This window comes from Lutjanus erythropterus, chromosome 3 (assembly GCF_056507025.1).
Source record: "Lutjanus erythropterus isolate fLutEry1 chromosome 3, fLutEry1.hap2, whole genome shotgun sequence".
Lineage (NCBI taxonomy): Eukaryota > Metazoa > Chordata > Actinopteri > Lutjaniformes > Lutjanidae > Lutjanus > Lutjanus erythropterus.
The window spans coordinates 42,149,811-42,171,273 of NC_139319.1; the positions used below are offsets into that span (position 1 = coordinate 42,149,811).

Sequence of the window (21,463 nt, forward strand, 5' to 3'; positions counted from 1 at the left end):
GCAACAAGGTCTGTGGAATACCAGTAGTAACCAGCTCATGATTTCTGGAAAGAGACACCGGTTTTGAATTTTTCAAATGTATCATTTGATTCTTTGAGCACCACAGGCCAAGGGCCACCTAGTTCCATTATTTTGTTAGAGGGCAGACATCTCTACAGCCGATATCTCCAAAACATGAATAAATAGCACTACAGGCCAGGGGAAAATATGCGATATGATTTTGAGATGAATTATCCCTTTAAGTGAAAGAGAAGGTGTGTTGCAGGGAAGTCAGGGCAGTTTAGTTAATAGTAAGCTTAATACACAGTAATGATCAGATATAGCAACATAGATCCTCATGACACTATAAAAACAAAACTCTGAGAGAGTTCTTAACTCTCTTTTTTATCATTAAAGGGACAGTTCACCACAAGATCAAAAATGCAGCTTTAGAGATATCGGCCATAGAGATTTCTGACTTCCCTCCAATATTGTGGAATTACAACATCAGTGTCTCTTTCCAGAAATCATGACCCTGTTGCTCAAGATAAACTGCACAACTTGTTGTGAGCAGTTTCATGTTGGAACTATTTTTTCTCTGCCAAACTACACCTGCCAACCATATCACTGTGCGGCAGGAAGCGTGCATCTACTCAAGCATGAGAGGCTCCATAAGGTGGCAACTCACACCAAAAAAAACCTAAATGGATAAATAACGCTCATGATATTATGTATTTTTGATTTTGAGGTGAGCTGTCCCTTTAATTGAGTGAGCATTATCAATAAAGGAATCTTCAAATCTAAACTCAGAACTGTTATTTTGTGTGGAATGAGCATAAAATAATTTGTTAAAGTACCGATAATGATTAAATTTTGTTGATTCAGGCTGGAGCACAGAGACAAACATTCACAGGATGAGACTTGACCTCATTTAACTTTAACTGTCACTTTGTGACAACAACTGATCAGTACAGATGGATTCTTGAATCTGATGGAGGAGACGCAAGCAAACCACAGTGAGGCTGTTAGAGAGCGTGAAGCCAAGTGAGCCACTTAATGCAGATGATGTTGGACAGCAATGCAATTTTTCAAGATTTTAATGTTCAGTTTTTGCTGGAATGGTTTTGGACAGGTGTTGATGCAACTCATGGTCATTTTGGAGGTTGTAATTTGTGCTAAGATTATTTAGCCCATTCTCATTTCCAGGTCATCATTCTTTGTCATGCACAATGTACTCTTTAGCATTGTGTTGGACACACCAAGCTTTCAAGTGACTTCAACATAATCCTGTCCACATCATGAGACGCAGTATAAAGATCAGGAAAATTGGCGTATGGAGGAGGTGGGATGGATGGATGGATGGATGGATGGATGCCTCAAACAAGTACAGGAGGATAAAATTCATGTTTCATTGGAATCCCAAAGCTAACATTATCTGAAGCTTCAAGTTACATAATGTTACCAGTCATGTGACTTAATTCACTTATGTCACATGATGTACATAACATATTTTTTCCTAAACCTAACCAATTAACCAACCGGTTAACCAACTGGTTAATTGGTGCTAACACCCTCCTGCTTCACATATTAAAAATATAACTTCATTAATTTAGTAAGAGAGCCTGTCGGCCCTATACACATACTACACAAGCTGCAAAGGGCCCCGTGACGTACACAAGGGCCCTGCCTCCCCCTCGTGTCAGTGCGGGTGTCAGTGTTTACAATTTTAATACATGAATGGGGTGAATATTAATCAGGTAAATTTGTGTTTCCTCCTCTCCAAGTTGATGCTCCTCCATCTGTCTGTCTATCTCATGTTTGATGTCCTACAGTCTGTCCAGGGCTGCTCTGTGACTTTGTGTCTGACAGAAATGAGAATGAAATACAACTGTTTATCACATTTGATGATCGCCAACGTGCAGCAACGTTTATAATCTGTAGCTCAGAAAAGATAACCATGTCACATGTAAACATGCGTTCATTTGTGCATGCACACTTTCCTGCAACAGCCTCTATGGAGACCAGTCCGTCTGTCTGTCTGTCCAGACAATATATGGACATGATGTTACTCCTCTGAGGTGGTCAGGAGTGTAAAAAGTATTTGGATCCTTTACTGAAGCAAGAGTACTAATATCACACTGTAAAAATACTTCACTACAAGTAAAAGTCCTGCATCACAAAACCTTACTGAAGTAAAAAATTATGTAAATATTATCAGATAAATATACTTAAAGTAAAAGTATTGATATTGCAGTAAAATGTTCCTGTCAGTGTTTCTATGTCTGATGTTTTTGGATTCATATTATTGTATTAATGTTCCTGCTGTTTACTGCTGTAGATGTTTAAGGTTGAGCTCATTTTAACTACTTTAGAGGCCACTGTTGGCTAGTTTAATCTACAGCAGTGCATCATGGTCAATAAGACCATGAAATGTCTGTAACATGACTGTCCTGTGAGAACCATGTATCTCTAAAAAGTCAGAAAACAGACTTTTTTTTCAGTTTTGTGGATTAAAAAGTTCAGTATTTGTTTCTGGGATGTAGTTTAGGAGCATAAAGTTCAAATGGAAAAATACAGTACTTGATGTAAATGTACTTAGTTACAGTCCACCTCTGGACTAATGCAAGATGGACTGAGAGTGACTTATGATTGATTAAATATTGAATTATAAATGAATTAACTGACTAATTAGATGGCAGCAGACCCAAAACTCAGTGTTATGTTTTAGTATTTTCTACATTTTATAGATTCTAAAATTTCTTATTTGTGTTAATGTCAGTAGTTTTTGTGCTTCATTCTATTCTGTATAGATCTACTTATATTCTTTGACCGACAGATGGAGCAAACTGTTATAAAGGACGGAGGACTGTAGTGGGAGCACTGGTCTGTCAGCTGTGACTGTGTGCTAAAACTCTCCAGTCAGTTAGGAGGGCCCCTTAGCAGAATTTTGTATGGGATCCCATGGAGGTCAGGACCAACTCTGTTTAGTAGAACATACTCAGTGTTTCAGTGTTTTAGCATTATCTGAATCTTACTGTGTGTGTGTGTGTGTGTGTGTGTGTGTTTGTGTGTGTGTCAGCGGGGAGACGGGAGAAGACACGCTGTGTGGGTGTGTCTGTTTACAAGACTGGTATCATCATGGCGTCAGCGGTGGAGCCCAAGTCAAGTTTCTTTACATGGAGATATTCTCACTACTTGACCTTTGTCGAGCACAAAGACAAGAACGTTTTAGTTAAATGTAAGTTGTGTCTTGGATCAAAGATCTTATCTACTGCCCAAAATAGCAATTCAAACCTGTTGAAACACCTACAGAAACAACATGCTGCGATGAAGCTAGTAGCTAAGAGTACAGACACAGACTCTGATGCTACTTCACCTCCACCACCTGAGCAACAGCGGCTGGATTTGAACCGAGGGACTGACTGCTCCTGCTAACCAGGAAAAAGTTGATAAAGCCATTGCAAGGTATGTTGTAGAAGACATGCAGCCAATTTCTATTGTCGAGTTGCCCACTTTCAGGAAGCTAGTTAGCATGATACCGGGCGTCACACGGCAAATGGGACGAAACACTTTTTCTAAGTACCTGGAAAGCGAATGCGCAAAAATGGAAACTGAGCTGAAGAAAACTTAGCTTAAAACTTAATGGGAGACCTTTTTTTTTTCATAATAACTAAAAAGTTACTTTTCACAGTACTGCGTTACCTTTTGGTGTAAGTAATCAGTAAAGTAACTGAGTTACTTTTGAAATAAAGTAACGGTAACTAGTTACTGGTTTTCAGTAACTAGCACAACACTGCTTATACCTGTATTTGGGGTATTACCACACCAAAACCCAATTTTTTGCCTAATTTTCCATTTACAGTTTGCATCACACTGCTCCTATGTGTGTATGCACATGTAACCTGCTCATGAACTGTTTCTTGTGGACCTATATATAGTCATCATTACCTCCACCCAGGGCCTGATCGAGGAGTTGAGGAGATTGAGACTGCAACCTTTTTTTTTGTGTCCATGTGCAGCGAAATAACTTTTTTTTTTTTGGCTTCAGCAACCACCAAAATGTTTTTGTGCCTCTGCTGAAATGTCTTAAGAACTTGGGCGGAAGGCACTCCAACTAGACGGCGGTGCTGGTGGCGTTTTTAAAAATTGTGGATGTCCATGAGAATACTTCTTCTTCAGGGGAAGCTAGGGAGGCTACGTGCCTGTTGGCGGCGTATTACTGCCTCTCTGTTAGACTCCAGACTGCACATTGACACACGCAGTCAGAGAGAGACAGAGAAATTACTTGTACAATGTAATTTTCAAAACGTAAAAGATGCAGGGCTTTTGAGAAAGCAGCCGGGGCCTGAGCCTCGGTAGCCACCCCCTAAATCCACCTCTGCCTCCACCCATGATGCGTTTGACGTAATCTGTTTGGCTGTGACTGTGTGTGCATGTGTGGGTTTATATCTGCCAGTTAATTTATTATAAAGGCATCACAGGAAATTCAATGTGTTTGTCAGTGATCTTAGCACTTACTGCCTTTGTTCACTTGGATACTGTCAAATTTTCCCGTTAATATTTAGTATTAGTCCTGTTGATTTTATTATTTGAGATGTAGTGGAGCGTAAGCATGCTGTTTCTTTAGTTAACCCAAGAGCTTAGGTGGCAGAAATGCAGGAAATTTGTTTTAATTACACTTCACACCCTGCCGTTTATGTATCTATACAAGTTTGCTCCCTTATTTTAAAATATAACCAGGCACCCTGGCACACAAAGACACATGTACATGCATTAGGAACAGGAAACTTAACCCAGCTCGAGACAAAGCGTCCATGTTTATCAAACCAAACCACAATCCAGCTCCATTACCCAAAGTGAATCTATTGGAATAAAAACCACAATAGAAAGAGGACCAAGTGAGTGAACCAATTCATGCCAGCTGTATTGTTTATTCCTGGTTTCTCGTCACAAAGGCATTATGGGGTTGTGGTGCATTGCATTAACTTCAATGCAAGGTGCAAAACAAGCAAGCACAAAAATCTCTTTTTAGTTTCAATTCCTTTTTAAACATGTCACATGCCAAAAGTGTCACCATGCAGAGACACTCATGCTTTTGTATTTTATTGTTAATTCTTCACGTTTTTGACATTAACAAACAAATGAGTAACGCTGAGGTAATGTATTATATAAAGAGGGCCCTGAATGTGTAAAATTATCATGGATCCCACTGCTTTTCAAGGCAAGACCCAGTCTACTTTGAGATAGGTTAGGGTTAGGGTTTATCAGGGTGAGCCAAGCAGAGTAGGATGGACCAGAGGCAGAGTAGGACAGCTCATAGCAACAAAAGCAGTGGGATCCATATAAAATTGATTAAAGTTAAAACACAGACATTTTTAGAGAAGCCTGTCTTCCTCGGTCCACTGTTCTGTGACTTTGACTGTTGTTTCCGTCCCTTTAGCTGTAATGTTCAATGGAAAAAGCCCCTGAGTCGCTGGACCTCATGATGGTCTCGTTGTGTCTGAGTGACAGCTGTGAGCGGTAAAACCCATTACTTTGGGAATCCAGCGGGGTGTCCGACACCTACAGTGTATGACAGCAAGAGAGAGAGAGAGAGAGAGAAATGTTTTGCTCTTTGGTATATTACCATATATATTGTCAAACTCATTGGGCCTCATGTGACAACATTTTTGTATTTTAATCTTAAATTTCTTGTACTCTTTTTTTCTCATACAGTCAGCTGACAGTGTGCCATGTCAGATTCAGCAAACACTCTTAGTTTCACATAACTGTATAACTGATCTGCCTGACCGTACTTAAGCAAATGTTCATCGCAAATGTAAATCAGCATAATTAATGCCCTTATGATAATGATAGTGAAAGAGTGGTTCAGGGAGCATGAGACATCATTTCCACACATGGATTGTCCACCACAGAGTCCAGACCTGAACCTCACTGAGAATCTTTGGGATGTGCTGGATAAGACTTTACACAGTGGTCCAACTCTTTTGGTGAAAAATAAATGTAACTCTGAACAGAAATAAATGTTGTGACATTGCATAAGTTTACTGAAATGATGCCATGGTGAATGAATGCCTTAAAAGCTAAAGGCAGTCCAATGAAATACTAGAGCGCGTGATTTTTAAAAATGTATTTTGGCCAGGCAGGTAGGCACGGCTCCTACGACATGTCTGGACCACTCATGAACTCTTTTCAAGAAAATACAAGAAAATGGTGAATGTGCTAAGCTCTTAATTGTTAGGGAATTTTCCAATCTTTAGGCAACATGCTAAGGCATTGGATCCTTTGAGAGACCTACACTAACTTTTAACAGACAGACTGTCTCTCCTCCAGACAGTAGATGCAGCTGTCTTCTCCTTTCAGATAAACAAAGGAACAACCTGATAGTGTTGCGATAGTGGCTGAGGTCAGAGAGGCGATGTCTTGTCTCTCTGAATGTGGTTTGGACACTGACCCTGAGCTGTGGAGACAGAGGTGTGGAACTGTGGTCTCAGACCTTGTGTATTCATAATTCCTGTGTTTGGATTTACAGACCAAAAGGCTAATTCACTGTGTTGGTTCTGACCTTATTTGGTCATAGGTTCATCATGACCTTGAATTTTTAAAGACTCAGAGGACTGAAACTCCAGAACTGAAGGGAACATCAATACCAACTGTGTACTGGTTATTCCTTCATTCTCCTTGACCCCAGTTTTATTAAACCAGTTTCAGTGTAAAACATATTGGACTCCTGTGTTACTTCCTTCTTCTGATGTGTGGGCAAAGGATAAAATCCACAACATTAATTACTCACACTTCAAAATGAATCTGCCCATATGAGTGGTTCTTGAGTCCCATTATTTTAGCTATGTATTTTGTTCACAGTTTGTTCTAGTGCCTTTAAGAAGTTAAAAAAACAAACAAACAATGACTGCAGTTTAAACACTGATAGCGCTGGGTATAATAAAGTGCACATTACATTGTTATCTTAAGAACAGGGCGTTTTACCTCTTCAAATTTCTTGGCCTTGTACTGCTCCGCCCCTTTAAGGAAATTCAGCAGTATGATGTCACACAGCACCGTGCCCTACATGAAAATAAAAATTAATAAAGGGTTGTTTTTGGCTACATTTATCAGTTCTGAGGGTCACTGAGTCACAAACCTACAACATAAAACATGACTGGTACTGAATGAGTGTGTACATTGGTTGTGTCAGGTAGATCAGTAAAACTCACCACTCCCACTGACGTGAAGGCTGCCACCATGTTGATGAGTGTGGGGATCATGTTGAACTTCCCTGCCTGCGAAGGAAGAACAGTGGTTTATATCAGCAGGTTTCAGTCTCCTCATGTAAGAGTACAAGAAATTCCCTTTTCCATGATCTACGTAGTCTCCAAGGTTTACATTGTTATTAATGCAACAGCCACTAACACTGAAATCAGCAAAGTCACTTCTGCAAAATTTTTAGGGGTGACAGTTGCTGAAAAACTCTCCCAACTTAAAATTTCACATAGTGGTTAGACCAGGGGTCTGCAACCTTTACAATCAAAAGATCCATTTTTGGCCAAAAAGGGGGGAAAAATCTGTCAGGAGCAGCAACTATTAAATGCTCTCTTTTCCCTGAAGACTTTTTTTTGCAACCATAGATTATTGAGACTCAAGAAGACGAGCCACCATCACAATTTAGAGGAAAAGACACCGAGCCATAGACATAGTCTTTGATATTTTAGTTGGTGAAATATTAACATGTTTTGTTTTTTTGTTTGTTTGTTTTTTATTTGGTGTACAACATACTGCAATAGATTTTTGACTTTTGTGCCCAACTCAAACCTTTAGTTGAGATACTTTACTATTCTTCCTTAGATAAATTTATAGTAAAAGGTAAAGTTAGAGAAACTCAAAAAAAATTCCTTTTGCAAAATTTGATCACAGTTAACTGTGAACCTGATTTGTTACTATTTTGATGCCTTAAAATGAAATGCTTTACACTATAATTTTTCAAATACAACATTTTGGGTTTTCTAAAATTCAAATATTTAAATTTATCTAAAGAAGAAAAGTAAATAAGCTCAACAAAATATCAGTACTTGGTAAAACTTTTTCAAAACTGAAGAATTTGACTGATGTACCATGTATGTACTATGCTGGTTTGAAATTTTGAGCTGTCTCAACTTTTGAAAGACCTCTAACAATGAAACATGAAAAATATCTAAAATATATAATGTTATTCATTTCCATATCATGTTTTGTCAAAGTCGCAGGGAGCCACTGGAGAGGAGCTGAAGAGCCGCATGTGGCTCTGGAGCCTCAAGTTAGGGTTAGGTACTGTACGGTGTAACACACAAAATATATATGAATTCACATTTTTCATCAGGTATTCAAAATTTGCAGGAACAAAGCTCCTTTCTTTTAATATTTTTGTTGCGTTAGGTTTGAGTGTAAAAGTAGAAAATTGGAAACTTCTCATGACAGCTAGCATTCATACATGCTCATATAGTAGGAAGTCGCCACTGCAGCAATGGCAGCTTAACTTCCGGTACTTTGCTAGATTTGTCCACAGTTTAATATATCCATACATATCATACAGTAATGTTGTTTGGGTCTGTACATATCCTTCTTTCCTGCAAAAACGTATTGTAATCCAAAAGAAATTTGGCCAATTGGCAACTGCATCAAACCGCCATGAATTATCGGCCCCTTGGTTCAAGAAATCTGTTGTCCATTTCCAACATAACTTCTTTTTAATAAATTAATGTCCATCCACATCCAACAAGATAATCAAAGTATATTCATCTTCCCTATTATCACACAGCTCTTGGACAATATGCTTTAAACTACAGAAGAAACCAGTCCAAACTTTATCTAAACCTGTCCATCATCCTCTGTATTAAAATCTAACATCAAAAAACACCTGTGCCATCGTTAATGTATTAATCACGTGTTTATGTGTCATGTGTTATGCCTCTAAGTCATTTATGACAATTATTATCTACTTGTTTTGTTTTCTATAATGTCATGTTAAAGGGATAGCCCCTTCCAATTTCTTAACAAAAACATAACACCTCTTACTTTGTGGTGATTATACATGAATAAAAATGCCATAGTCTGCCAATAGATCTTAAATCTTACACACTGCACCTTTAAACCCAGTTCTATTGAATGGCAATAAGCTGATGCATAAATTCTGATACACACTAAGTCATTTACTCACATTTCCATTGACCAGGACATCAAACCTAATAGCATAGGCTTTGACCAGAGTGCGGTAGTCTGTCCCATTCTCCATCTTGTAGTATTTGGCAAACCTGCACAGACAGATAAATAACATGTTCATATTTATTTTAAAGAAAACACTTTTAAGCTTATAGATTAGTGTGTTACTGTCAGTTTTAAGTCAGTATTGACTTTTTTGTTTTTGGACATGGTTTACTTAATAGTTTCAGTTTTTATCATTATTATTTCCAGTTTTCAGTCGCAGTTTGTTTAGGTAATAAAACTGCCTAGTTAGGTTTAGGAAAAGATGGGTGTATCTTCCATGTATGTGTAAATAACCAATATAACTATTTATACTCCATGTGCAAATACCACTGTTAGCTCCTGACACCTGGGTGCAAATAGCATCCACCTATGAAAAATCCAGCACAGTCCATCCCAATCTGTCTTTAGATTTTTATATTTCTTCTGTAAAAGTGAAGGTTTTGGTCTTTTGTTGTTGCCAGCGGAAACCTCGGAGTGTCACCAGGGACAGCTGCAATGAATTTCATGTCCCAGTTCCGTGGGTTCTCTTGTCGAGTTCTCTGAATGGAACATATCAGTGCAGACATGTAAATACCTGAAATTGTAGCCAGGTGAGACGCTGTTCTTCTGCGACATGGCATCCAGTCTGGTGAATGAATACGAGGGGTTACACTGGTCATCTGACTTGTCCAGATCACATATCCAGCCGATCTTTATCCCAATCACTCCTCCCTGGCAGAATTTTCAAAATGAGAGAGGTGCGGTACATGAATCAGTGTATCTCTGCTCAACCCTTTCTCCTACACTGTAAAAACAAAAAAGCTGAGAAAACTCACAGTTTCAAGGCAACTTACTATAAAAGATGTTTGAGTTTTGAGCCCAACTCAAACTTTCAAACTTCTTTAAGTTTTGAAAAACTTTTACCAACTAATAATGTTTTGTTGAGATTATTTACTTTTCTTATTCTAGCTGAGTCTGTGAGTTTTAAAAACCAAAAAATATATATTCAAAACATTTTTCAAAGGTTTTTAAAACTCAAAGATTCGAGTTCTTCTAATGAAGAAAAGTAAATGATCCTAACTGAAGATTATAGGTTGCCAAAACTTCTTTTTTAGTTTATTTCAAAAACTACCCACACACTTTGCATTGTTTCCTATGCACAAGATTAGATTTCAATTATACCACAAATCATTGTAATGGTCTATATTAAGAGAGCAGGAAAAAAATGAGTCTAGTAAAGACATGACTTGTCAAACAGAATGTCCCTTGAGTCTACCTTGTCGGCCAGTTTGGTGAAGTTCTGCTGTGCGTAGCGGACTACATCTCCCACTCTGAAGATGGGGCAGTAGGTGTTGTTGATCTTGTCAAAGTTACATTTTTTGATGTAATCACTGGTGATGGTAGAAAGGAAGTTCCCTCTACACACATACACACATTATTATCAACATGTCAGACTTCACCACCATCAGTCTCATCATTATCATCTTCATCATACTGAAATCACAATAGTCATACTTGGTGTAGTTGAAGGATGGGAAGCGGATGCTATTCTTAATGAAAATGGTGAAATTCTCCACTTCCATCATCGGCGTACTGAGAGAGAGCATAGAGACAACAGCACCATGTTAAAATGTGATATTTTTCTTGAGCCTCACGTAACCAGCACACAGTTTTTTGTTTTATCCTGTTATGGAAGGGGTGAGATTTCTACCAGTTCACCTCCACTGTATTAGGGTGAAAGCAGAAGTATCCTGAGTACACCTCAGTTTACACCTGTGAATACAGTGAATCACATGATGTCCTTCAATGTGGACATAATGTGGCAAAGACCACCTCCGAATGTGGTCTGAATGATTTTCACACCTGTACTCAGAGCTGCCCACTTATGACCAGATCACCCAGGATGCATGTTAATACCAGCTGTAAACAGGGCCTCAGTGTTTCAAGTCAGTAATCTGTTTCATTATCATAACAGGACTGAACATGCACGTCATCGTCTTACGTCTTGATAGTGTCGATCTCAGCAGGACACCATCCTTTTATCTCACACGTCTTCATGGTATCGTTGAAAGCGGCACATCTCCCTGTGGGGATTCCTGAGCCAGAAAAGAAAAGCTTTTATGCAGAATGGAGGAGCCAAAATAAATTTTAGGCTCAGAAATGGATACCAGCTCTAACATATTCATTCAACACGTATGTACTGGTGTAATAATAGCAATAATTATAAAATTGCTCTCATCTAATACTGTGGAGTAGAAATGAGAAGAGAAAAAAAGAGACAGAGGATCTCACCATAACTTCCTGGCTTGTTGAGGTACTTTGTGCAGTCACTGTCCTGGGTACAAGCATACTTCTTCTCACTCTGGGTAACACACAATCAAAGACACACATTAAAGCTGCATTAGTAATTATTTTTGTGTAACAACAGATCAAGGAATTAAGTGAAATGTTGCGCCCTGTTCATCTGTGTCATTTCTAGTGTCATTTGGCAGAAGTCCCCATCCCCATCATGTCTCTCTCTATATAAGACATGTGGCTTTTGTCTTTTTAATAGCCATAAACTGCTCACCTTTGGCCCAGAACACCTCTGAATGTGGTCTGAGTGCATCTTGGGTGCATTCAAACCTGGAATTAAAACAGTCCACTTGTAATGGTCACTGGAGTGAGCTCAGCTCAGCTCGGAAAGTCTGTCAGGGGAGATTGGCCTTTTTGGCTGCAAGCAGTACTGAGCAGCCTTGATAGGAATCAACAGAGCCTCGTCTGCTCCACATCCATGTTCTGTGCACGCTCGTAACTTGTGCATCACCTGCAGAGACCCGTGCCACCGTGTCACTCACAAGTAATTTATGGACAAAGCTATAGCCAGCAAGGTGAGAGACATCTTTGTATGGTATCTTTTGGATCTGGGTACAGTACAGCTCTGTTTTGAGCCTTAATGTGTTCCACATAAGCTGTTTTCACATATGTTCTCTGAACTATGTCCTAAGAATCACATCCACTCTTTGTCCAATTGTACCCTGTCACACATGCAGCATATATTAGGAGATTGTCTGAGTCAGAAGTGTTCACACATGTTGAAATAATCTATATAGTTTATATAGGATTTAGGACTTGGGAGCCGGCAGGGTTCTGGTTCAGGCCAAGAAGTGCAGACATTTGTGCTCACACACGTAGCTTATCCAGCTAGTGTCTGGATAATTGCAGATTTCCAATGCTTGTGTGAAAGTGGTTATAGACTGTTAGGCTACTGGGCCAGACCAATAGGAAGGAGCACTCTTGGGTGACTTAAACATCAACAACAATTTAACATTGTTGTCTATAATTTGGTCACCCAGCTACAAACAGGTCATTTTTGTTGGTGTTCACTGCAGGTTATGGAACAGGAGATAACAACATCTAATCATCTACATGTGGCAGCACGGTTTGTGCTGTTTGTTGACATTTGAGCTGCTTTATAAAACACCTTGGATTGTCGCACCACTCCGACTCTCCTAATGAGTGCTTATTCCATATACATTCTATATAAACTATATTAATACCAGAAATAGTAATGGAGTAATGGAACACTAGTAGCACTATTAGCAATAATAAGCACTGCAAAGGGGGAGAATGACACATCTTAATGCTAATGTAAGTGATTGTTATGGTGGTAGAAGTGTTAATAATTATGAGGCATTAATAATGCTGCTAGTATTGCAGTAATGGAAGTAACAGTACCTCAGGACAGTATCCTTGGACTTGGTTCTCTGTTGTGATCAGTTTAGTGATAATGCAGAAGACTGAAGCTCCCTGCAGAAAAAAAAATATATAGCAAATCACCATCACTGTATTCTACTGTCAGTCAGTTATTTATCTATCCATCCATACATACCTGTGTAGGAGTGACATAGTCTGCAACATCCATAACTTTGTCATTGTAGATTCCAAAACCTTTGACCTTGGTCATCACCGAGGATTCAATAGCTGTGTCTCTAATCTGGTAGGCCTTTTCATAGAGAAACACCCACCTGAGGCATGCACAGACACAGGGACATAAATAACACAAAATGTGACTTTGAGCTAAAACTTTTAGGTCTGTCTGTCTGACAGAAAAAAATTAAAACGCAGTTTTAACTAAACAAAAAATAGATTTTGTGTATTTCTTCCCTCAGGCCTTATTCTAAGACACGGCAGAGCCTGTTCATTTATCATTTTATCATATAGTGCCTGTGTCTGTTGCTCATTTTTGTCTGGCTGCTCTGTGTTGACCAGACTTTTGACCAGGATGTCCCAGTTTCAAGCTGGGTGTCCCAAACCTGACAAATATCTGTAAAATACTAAACTGTCCTGTATTAAACATGCACATCCAAATGATCACCGTTTCCACCACAGTTTCACAGACTATGAGGGTGCAAAAGCCTGCATTGCACCCTCAGTTTAATATATTGCAGACACAACTGAAATGTGAATAATAAATGCCTGGCACAAGGTGGCAGGTCTGGCGAATGGACTGTACAATTCCATGTGCACTTTCTATTCTGGATCATGTTCATGCAGCCAAACATGCAAAAGGGCTTTAGTGAAAGTGAATATAGATCAGTGAGTGTTGGTGATGTTTACACCTGACCAATGCCACTTTAGCAATAATTCTGATCTCTCACCTCACACATGGTCATATAATTTAGTGATTAATGTTACACAGCACTGTGAAGTTGTAAAAGAGTTGAAGAATCATGAAGAATCAGAATATGGAGTCATAACTAACCAGTCTGATGTGTGTAGAGCTCTGTATGGTTATACTGCAGCAGCCTGGTCGTTTTCATGTGATTTAATGAAGGTAAACAGTCTAAGGATGTGAGCAGCAGAGTGAGCGGCACTTCCATTTTATTTCTCAGCATCAGTCCTGCTGCAATTCGATCATGAACTGAAGAGAAGCATTTCATACAGTATGAAGCAGCTGTGGACGCTGTAAGAATCATATTCATTCATAGATCAGTGCAGCCTGATTTGACTGAGTCACCTGCTTTAACCATATTAAATGTTATTTTATTTATTTTCACTCCTACTAATTTCAGAGGCACTCATAGTCATTTTGTTCTGAAGTCAGACCTATGTTTAATGTATAATAATTATTTTAATTTATCCTGATGAAAATGCCTGTGGTGCAGAAGCATTAAAATGTGTGTGTGCACGACTGCAGGCTACAGCAGAATATAGTCACCTGGGACTGCTAGCTGTTGTCACCGGCTGTGGACTGAATGAGCAGTGACCTGAAAAAGGTTTTTAAAAAAATAAGCAGCACCTAGTTAGCTTCTTAGTTTGAGAGCTTTGATTGTTTCTTTTATTGTGCGGCAGCAGCATGCTGACTGGCAGGTCTTCAGTTAACAGTTAAGGTCTGTAATTTGATACTGAGATGGGATGCAGCATAGTATCAGCACGTCATCTGTAAAAAGCTTCAAAATGAAATATCATATCAGCCCGAAATGAACACTGTTGCCAACGTGAGTGGGCGATGTATGTATGTGTGTATGTCTGCAGTATGGAGGTGTCCAAAACAGCTAGCAAAGATGCTATTTGCAAGGATTGCTCAGCATCTGTCACGTGAGGAGGAGCCAAATCACATTCATTCAGATCTACAAATTTACTTGTCTAGCATCCCGATCATTATGATGAATTTGTGAAGAGCAAAGAGAAAAACCGGTCAGCAGTATTTTTTCTTATTTTGCCCACTGAATGTATAAATTTTGAAAAGCATTGTCTACTTTTGCCAGTGGACCGCCATGCTCAGATTAGACAGAATAATATATCCATTCCATTATTAGAGAGACTATGTGCGTATCTGGGTGTCGGCATCAGCATTCTGCTAAAACGAGGTGGAAAATATCAGTGGTTTGTAGATGGGAAGGAAATAAATAGAAAAGATCCTTGTTTTCCACATGCTGCTCCAGTACTGTAAAGTGAGACTCCAGTACAGCTGCTAATTGGAGAAGTAACCCATTTAACAAGGATGAAAGTGGCGTGGATTACAAATGACTACAACTACAGCTAATGGATTTTTATTGACAGAACAATTAAAGATGTATTTAATTGACAAAATTGTTAATGATATAAAACCCACACATCAATAACCATTGTTTACACTTTTATTTATTTGTGTGTGTGTGTGTGTGTGTGTGTGTGTGTGTGTGTGTGTGTGTGTGTGTGTGTGTGTGTTTGTATGTGACGTATATGTGTGTATAACTACTACCTATAGAGAAGTGCTTAATTGTAAATTGTTATGATATCAAAAGCAAAAAGCATATGTTGTGGACAAAGATACAGCTGTGAAGTGTATTATTTGTTGGGAAACAGTAAAAAGTACAGTAATAGAGTCAAAGTCAGTTTTTACATATAAGAGAATATTGCATTTGTGTGTGCCAGACTGATCTTCAACACCATTAACAACTGTAATTTGGATACCTAACTGAATTCATAATACTGAAAAATAACATGAAATTAAAACCCTGACCACAACTACACTTACAGTAAATCAAACAAAAAAACAAATGATGCTTAACTAATAAATAAAAAACTGACTGGCTGAAAGTTCATGAAATAATAGTATATGTTATGTGTGGGGACTAAGATGAGATTATGTGAAAAAAGAAAAGATTATCACACATGTAGTATGATATATTTTTTTTTTTTTAAATATAGAGCTTAAATGCCACTCCCAGTTTAACATTTGAATATTAATGTGTGTGTGTGTGTGTGTGTGTGTGTGTGTGTGTGTGTGTGTGTGTGTGTGTGTGTGTGTGTGTACATATTTTGGCATGCCGTTCAGGAAATTATCTATCTATCTATCTATATATATATATATATATATATATATATATATATATATGTGTGTGTGTGTGTGTGTGTGTGTATATATATATATCATATATAAATATAATATATATATATATATCATATATAAATATAATATATGGAATGAAATCCACCTTTTGTTTTCAATGTGTATTATTGCTTAGCTTGATGCTAACACATAATGGGAATTACAATTAACATGCCAACTGTAATTAGCATTGTGATCATGGTAATATTTTCTAAACAAACTTCACTCATATTTGACTTCACATGATAAACATAAAAGGACATGTGTGCTCATACTTTCAGTCATATATTCCCTCTGTGGAAACAAACAAACAGCTGCTGACTCAGTGTGTTACTCTGGCTTCAACACTCCACACTGATCAGCTACAGCAGCCTCAAAGGGTCGACCAGCTAAATGTAGCAGTTTACTTCAAAGGGTACATGTTTTGTTCATTCTCTTGCTACATTTCTGCCTTGTTTTTTTTTTTTTTGTTAAACCACAAAGTAAGACAGGCGTGCTTGGGGTATAGCTAACCCCTCTTATGCCTGATTAAATCATGTTTTTGTACAAATCTGACATATTTCATGGAAATCTGGGGCACAACTACATATATACATATATGTATATATAAATATATACCTTTGTTAAGAGTAGGTAGGTAGGTATTGTTAGTTTTAAATTTTGAAGGATTTTAACACATTTTTAAATCATTTAATTTGTAAATTCTTTTCTGGGACAAGGGTGTTCTCTGGCACAGGGCAAGTTCAGAAATTTAAAGAATTAAAGCAAACCAAAACATTTTATGAATTACATTTATGTATTTATTTATTTATTTATTTGTCCCAGTTCTCAATAATGGGTGATATATAAAATTTGGATAATTCACAGTGATGTAATAACACTTATGATACAAGACTTTAAGGTAATAAAAAAATAATTTGACAGTATTTTTAGCTTTAAAAAGCATTACATTTTAATTTTTAACCAGTACTATTATATCACCATCACCATTATCTGACATATGCTTCAGAATTAGTTAATTATCAATTAATCAGGGTCTGTGTAATGTCATAATCAATGTTTAATCCATGACATTAAATACATTGAGGCAGATCAATGTCTGCTAACAAATTTACCAGGATGAAGGGAAATACTCACCCAACAAAGTATGTGATGATGAGGAGTTGGACGACGCGGTTGATGATGCCGATGGTCCAGCTCTTCACTACCACTGACTTGGTGGTTTCATAGGTGAAGAAGTCTCTTACACAAGACCACATCCTAATGGTGTGCGTGTGTGCAGAAATACAAAACTACTGTGTTCTGTATTTTCTGTTTGTGATACGCCCTTTAGAAATATATAGAAAAATCACAGAAATGTCAAGAAAACCACACTAAGAGTGGATCATAGACGCATTACTACTTTGTGTTGAATGAAAAAAACAGAAATTGCAGGTCCAGCAGTGAGAGACGTATCCAGATATCCAGGCGCTGTGTCTCTTCTCCTTCATGGAAAAGGTGGAGCTGTCTGTAAAAACACTGTTCAGAAATCCCCTTATCTTCAGCTGATGCTCCCGTCCTGTAACTTCAGACTTTATGAATCCTGATGACTGACAAGCCAACATGTAAACAGCTCTCTCTCTCTCTCTCTCTCTCTCTCTCTCTCTCTCTCTCTCTTGTTTTTCTCTGACTCTCTGGTTCCCTCCTCAATTATCTAAGTGACTCCACAAGGTTGCCCTCCCCCCTTCCGCTCAGAGCACCATGCACGCTCATGGTCAAGTTTTGTATGTGCAGCAATCTGGGATTTGGTCTATTTTGCAGCCAGCAGAGTCCTACTGTGAACTTGTAAATGCTGAGTTGCAAAAAAACATCAAATCAAATTTATAACTGAGATAGATTTTTTTCAGGAATTTCAATGTGTTATCTGTGTATCCAATGGATTCTGTGACTTCTAAAACTTCTAAATTAAATTAATTAAAAACGGTCCGTCAGGAGTTGAAATTTGGCCAGTTTCAATTCAAATGACCATTGTGAATTTTGAAAAAATCAGAAATGAATTCAGCATCCTCAGTAACCCCAAACCATTCCAGTAATGTCCAAATCAGCTAAGCAGTTGCTTAAATATTGTCTTTATAGGTGATTATGCTAACAAATGCTAATTATGCCATCTATAGATATTGCCCAACATATGCAGGTTAGCATCTGGCAGTTTCATAATGCTGGGTACATACATGTAGATTCAGTCCAGCAGATTCTGTGTCTTCTAAAATTTACTTTCATTTCATTACAATCGTCCCACCTGGAGCTGAAATACAGTCAGTTCCCCTTAAACAGCCATTTTGAATTTTGAAAATGTCAGAAATTAATTCAGTATCATCAGTAACCCCCCAATGTGTCAAAATCATCCAAGTGGTTCCTGTAATATAGTCCATTGAGGTGATTATGCTAACATATGCTAATTATGCTATTTATGCAAATTGCCCAACAAATGAAACTTGGCATCTGGCTGTTTCATAATGATCACGATTCATACTTTACATTTCTGACATAAAACGTCGTGGCATTTTACATTTCCAGGTTCACCCTAGTGCTTTAATCATGTCCGAAAAATTGAGCCTGTTTATGCAAACAAAATTTTGTCCAAAACAAAATAAAATCTGATTAGCATATATCAGCCTGAACCCAATTGCAGCCCGACATATTACTTAACAAGTTTCCCTGTATGTACCAAACAGTAGGGGTTTTCAGTGATAGTGACATACATGCAGGCAATTGGAATTGGCAATGACTAAATTGGGGAGAAAAATGAAAATAAAAAAAATTAAATAAATGTAGTGCAGCCCCAAGCCCTTATTGTAATAAGGGTATTGAATAAAAGACAGAAAAATTCCAGTAAAAGTGCGATCATTGCTACACTCTAAAATCTGCTATCAGATGTACTAAAACAGTCTTTTATGTTATTCACTAATTTAAAGCTGGGGTGAGCACTTTTATTGGACAAAAAAAATCCATAACAATCTTTAAGCACAGTGTAATTCAAGTTGCCTGAGATAAAATTAGATATCTGCCCCACCTCTTAGCTCTGATTGTTGATTGTTGAGTCTCATTCCCAAAATGTCAGCACTTGACAATCATGGAATGAGACTCAACAATCAGTTCTCTCCAGAATCACCTGCAGCTTTAATAAATAGCCAATGTGTAGGGATGGGAATCACTGGAGGCCCCATGCATGATATGATACAACAAGTATTGTATTAACACATATTGTGGTATCTTTTGATTTATTACCATTTTTAATTGAATCAGTTTTACATAACAGGATAATGCACTAAGGGTCGAGACCCAAAAAGGATCATGTATCTGTTTTTATTGGGTCACCATTATTGGTACAATGCATAAATACTATTTTACTCTCATCCTGACCACTTCACTCTCAGGTGCAAACCATCCCAGTGCACGCTGAAGATCACAGTCTGATGAAGCCAATAAAACCACATAGTCTGCAAAAAGCAAAGATGTGATTTTGAGGTTTCCGAACCAGACACTCCAGACAACAGCCACCACATACTCCCACAGTACCTCCCACAGGAGTAACCAGCGGTCACGCGCACACTGAAGCAATGGTCCGATGATGCTGATGAGGCTTTGAAAGACTGTTTTGATAAAATTGTGTGGGAGAAACATTGTGATTCTCATGGGGAGGACAGTGGCAGTCTTGCAGGCTGTATCACTATATTAACTTTAGTGTGGAGAACACCATATTCACCAGGACTGTATGGTGTTTTTCCAACACCAGACACTGGATTTATCATAAAGGACATAAAAGCTCCCCTCAAGGAGAAAAAGGGGGTGCTTTAGTCAAGAAATAAGGATGTGCAGAAGGAGCTGAGGAGAAAGGTCAGAGATGAGAAGAGCAGCCAAAGCAGGAAGATGGAGGACCAGCTGCAGCAGAACAACATCAGCGGAGTCCAGAAAGGCCTGAAAATGGGAGGATCTTAGCGACTGTGGGCTAGCTATGGCGCTAACATCCCATCCAATGAAGACCCTAGAGCAGCTGGTCCTTGTACATCTCTGCTCACATGCGCCCATCTATGGACGTAGTTCAGTTTTTCTACCAACCTGGCATTGTGGTGAGTGACACCGTCATCCTCCTCCAACACAGATCTTTCTCCCCTTGGAGAAGCCTGGGAGCATGGTGAGAATTGTTTTCTTTGATTTTTCCAGTGCTTTTAACACAATACAGCTTATGCTCTTGAGGGACAAGCTGAACACACAGGGGTGGACCACCAACTCACAGCAACTCATTAATCATCCTTAGTACGTGAGGACACAGGACTGTGTGTCCAACATGATCGTCTGCCGTATGGGGGCCACACAGGGAATGGTTCTGGGTCTGTTTCTCTTCACCCTCTACCTTGCAGACTTGTCGCACAACTCACCCACCTGTCACCTGCAGAAGTTCCTTGACAACTGTGCCGTCGGCCTCATCAAAGATGCAACAACAGGAAGTACAGAGTCTCAGGACTTTGTGGACTGGTACCAGTGGAACCACCTCCAGATCAGTTCATGGAAAACTAAAGGAGCTGGTGTTGGATTTCTGTGGGCACACACGCTACTCAACCCCTGACACTACTGAACAGTCAGGGAATGGACATTGAGATGGTTGCATCATAGGCTGGAGGTATACTTGCTTTTAACTGCACATTTGCATACATTTGCATAATAAACTAGACTGACAAAACAACTGCACTTTACAGACTGTCTGCTCAGCAGAAAAGGTCTTTTGTAGTGCAAAAAGACCTCAAGACCTTTTGTGGCATCCGTCATTTTCTATAGAGTGGTCTGATGGTGCAGCAGCATATCAGCTGCTGACAGGAAGAGACTGAATAAACTGTCCCGGGATACCCCTTCATCTGAGTGGAGGTGATGGGGAAAGAAGAATGGTGGCTAAGCGGTCATCTCTGATGGAGAATGACTTCAAACCCTCTCACAGCACTGGAGAGCTTCCTCAGCAACAGGCTACCTCACCCAAAGTGTGTGAATGAGTGATACCATAGGTCCTTCCTCTCTGCTGCAGTAGACCACTCACACCAAAACTGACAAACTGACTGCAGTATTAATGTATGATGACTGCGCAATGGGGCAGCACAGTGGTGCAGTGATTAGCACTGTTGCTTCACAGCAAGAAGGTACTGGGTTCAAATCCCTCAGGCTAGGGGGTTTGCGGCTGGGGCAGAACCTTTCTGTGCAGAGTTTGTATGGTTTCCTTGTGTCCACGTGGGTTCTCTCCGGGTGCTCCGGCTTCCTCCCACAGTCCAAACACATGCATTATGTGAGGTAATTGGTGATTCTAAACTGACTATAGGTGTGAATATGAGCATGGGTGGATGTTTGTTGCTATGTGTCAGCCCTGTGATGAACTGGTGACTTGTC

At 38.9% G+C, this 21,463-nt stretch overlaps 1 protein-coding gene across 1 annotated transcript; it reads right to left on the bottom strand.

The window, feature by feature from the left end:
- Positions 1 to 4,896: 4,896 nt before the first annotated feature.
- On the bottom strand, positions 4,897 to 17,666 carry LOC146330770 (P2X purinoceptor 3-like). Its single transcript, XM_084714295.1, has 12 exons — positions 17,189 to 17,666; positions 13,067 to 13,202; positions 12,913 to 12,984; positions 11,488 to 11,557; positions 11,198 to 11,291; positions 10,711 to 10,788; positions 10,472 to 10,613; positions 9,791 to 9,927; positions 9,170 to 9,263; positions 7,194 to 7,259; positions 6,967 to 7,044; positions 4,897 to 5,541 (listed from the first exon to the last, which is right to left on the bottom strand). The coding sequence occupies exons 1-12, from the start codon at positions 17,308 to 17,310 to the stop codon at positions 5,416 to 5,418; spliced, it is 1,215 nt and encodes a 404-aa protein (XP_084570421.1). The 5' UTR covers positions 17,311 to 17,666; the 3' UTR covers positions 4,897 to 5,415.
- Between the last annotated feature and the right edge of the window lie 3,797 nt (positions 17,667 to 21,463).

Coding starts and splice junctions, on each gene's coding strand:
- LOC146330770 (XM_084714295.1), bottom strand. CDS start 17,310: ATGTGGTCTTGTGTAAGAGACTTCTTCACCTATGAAACCACCAAGTCA. Junction 11,558..12,912: donor TCCAAGGATACTGTCCTGAG/GTACTGTTACTT, acceptor TGTGTTACCCAG/AGTGAGAAGAAGTATGCTTG. Junction 7,260..9,169: donor ATGTCCTGGTCAATGGAAAT/GTGAGTAAATGA, acceptor CTTCCTTCGCAG/GCAGGGAAGTTCAACATGAT.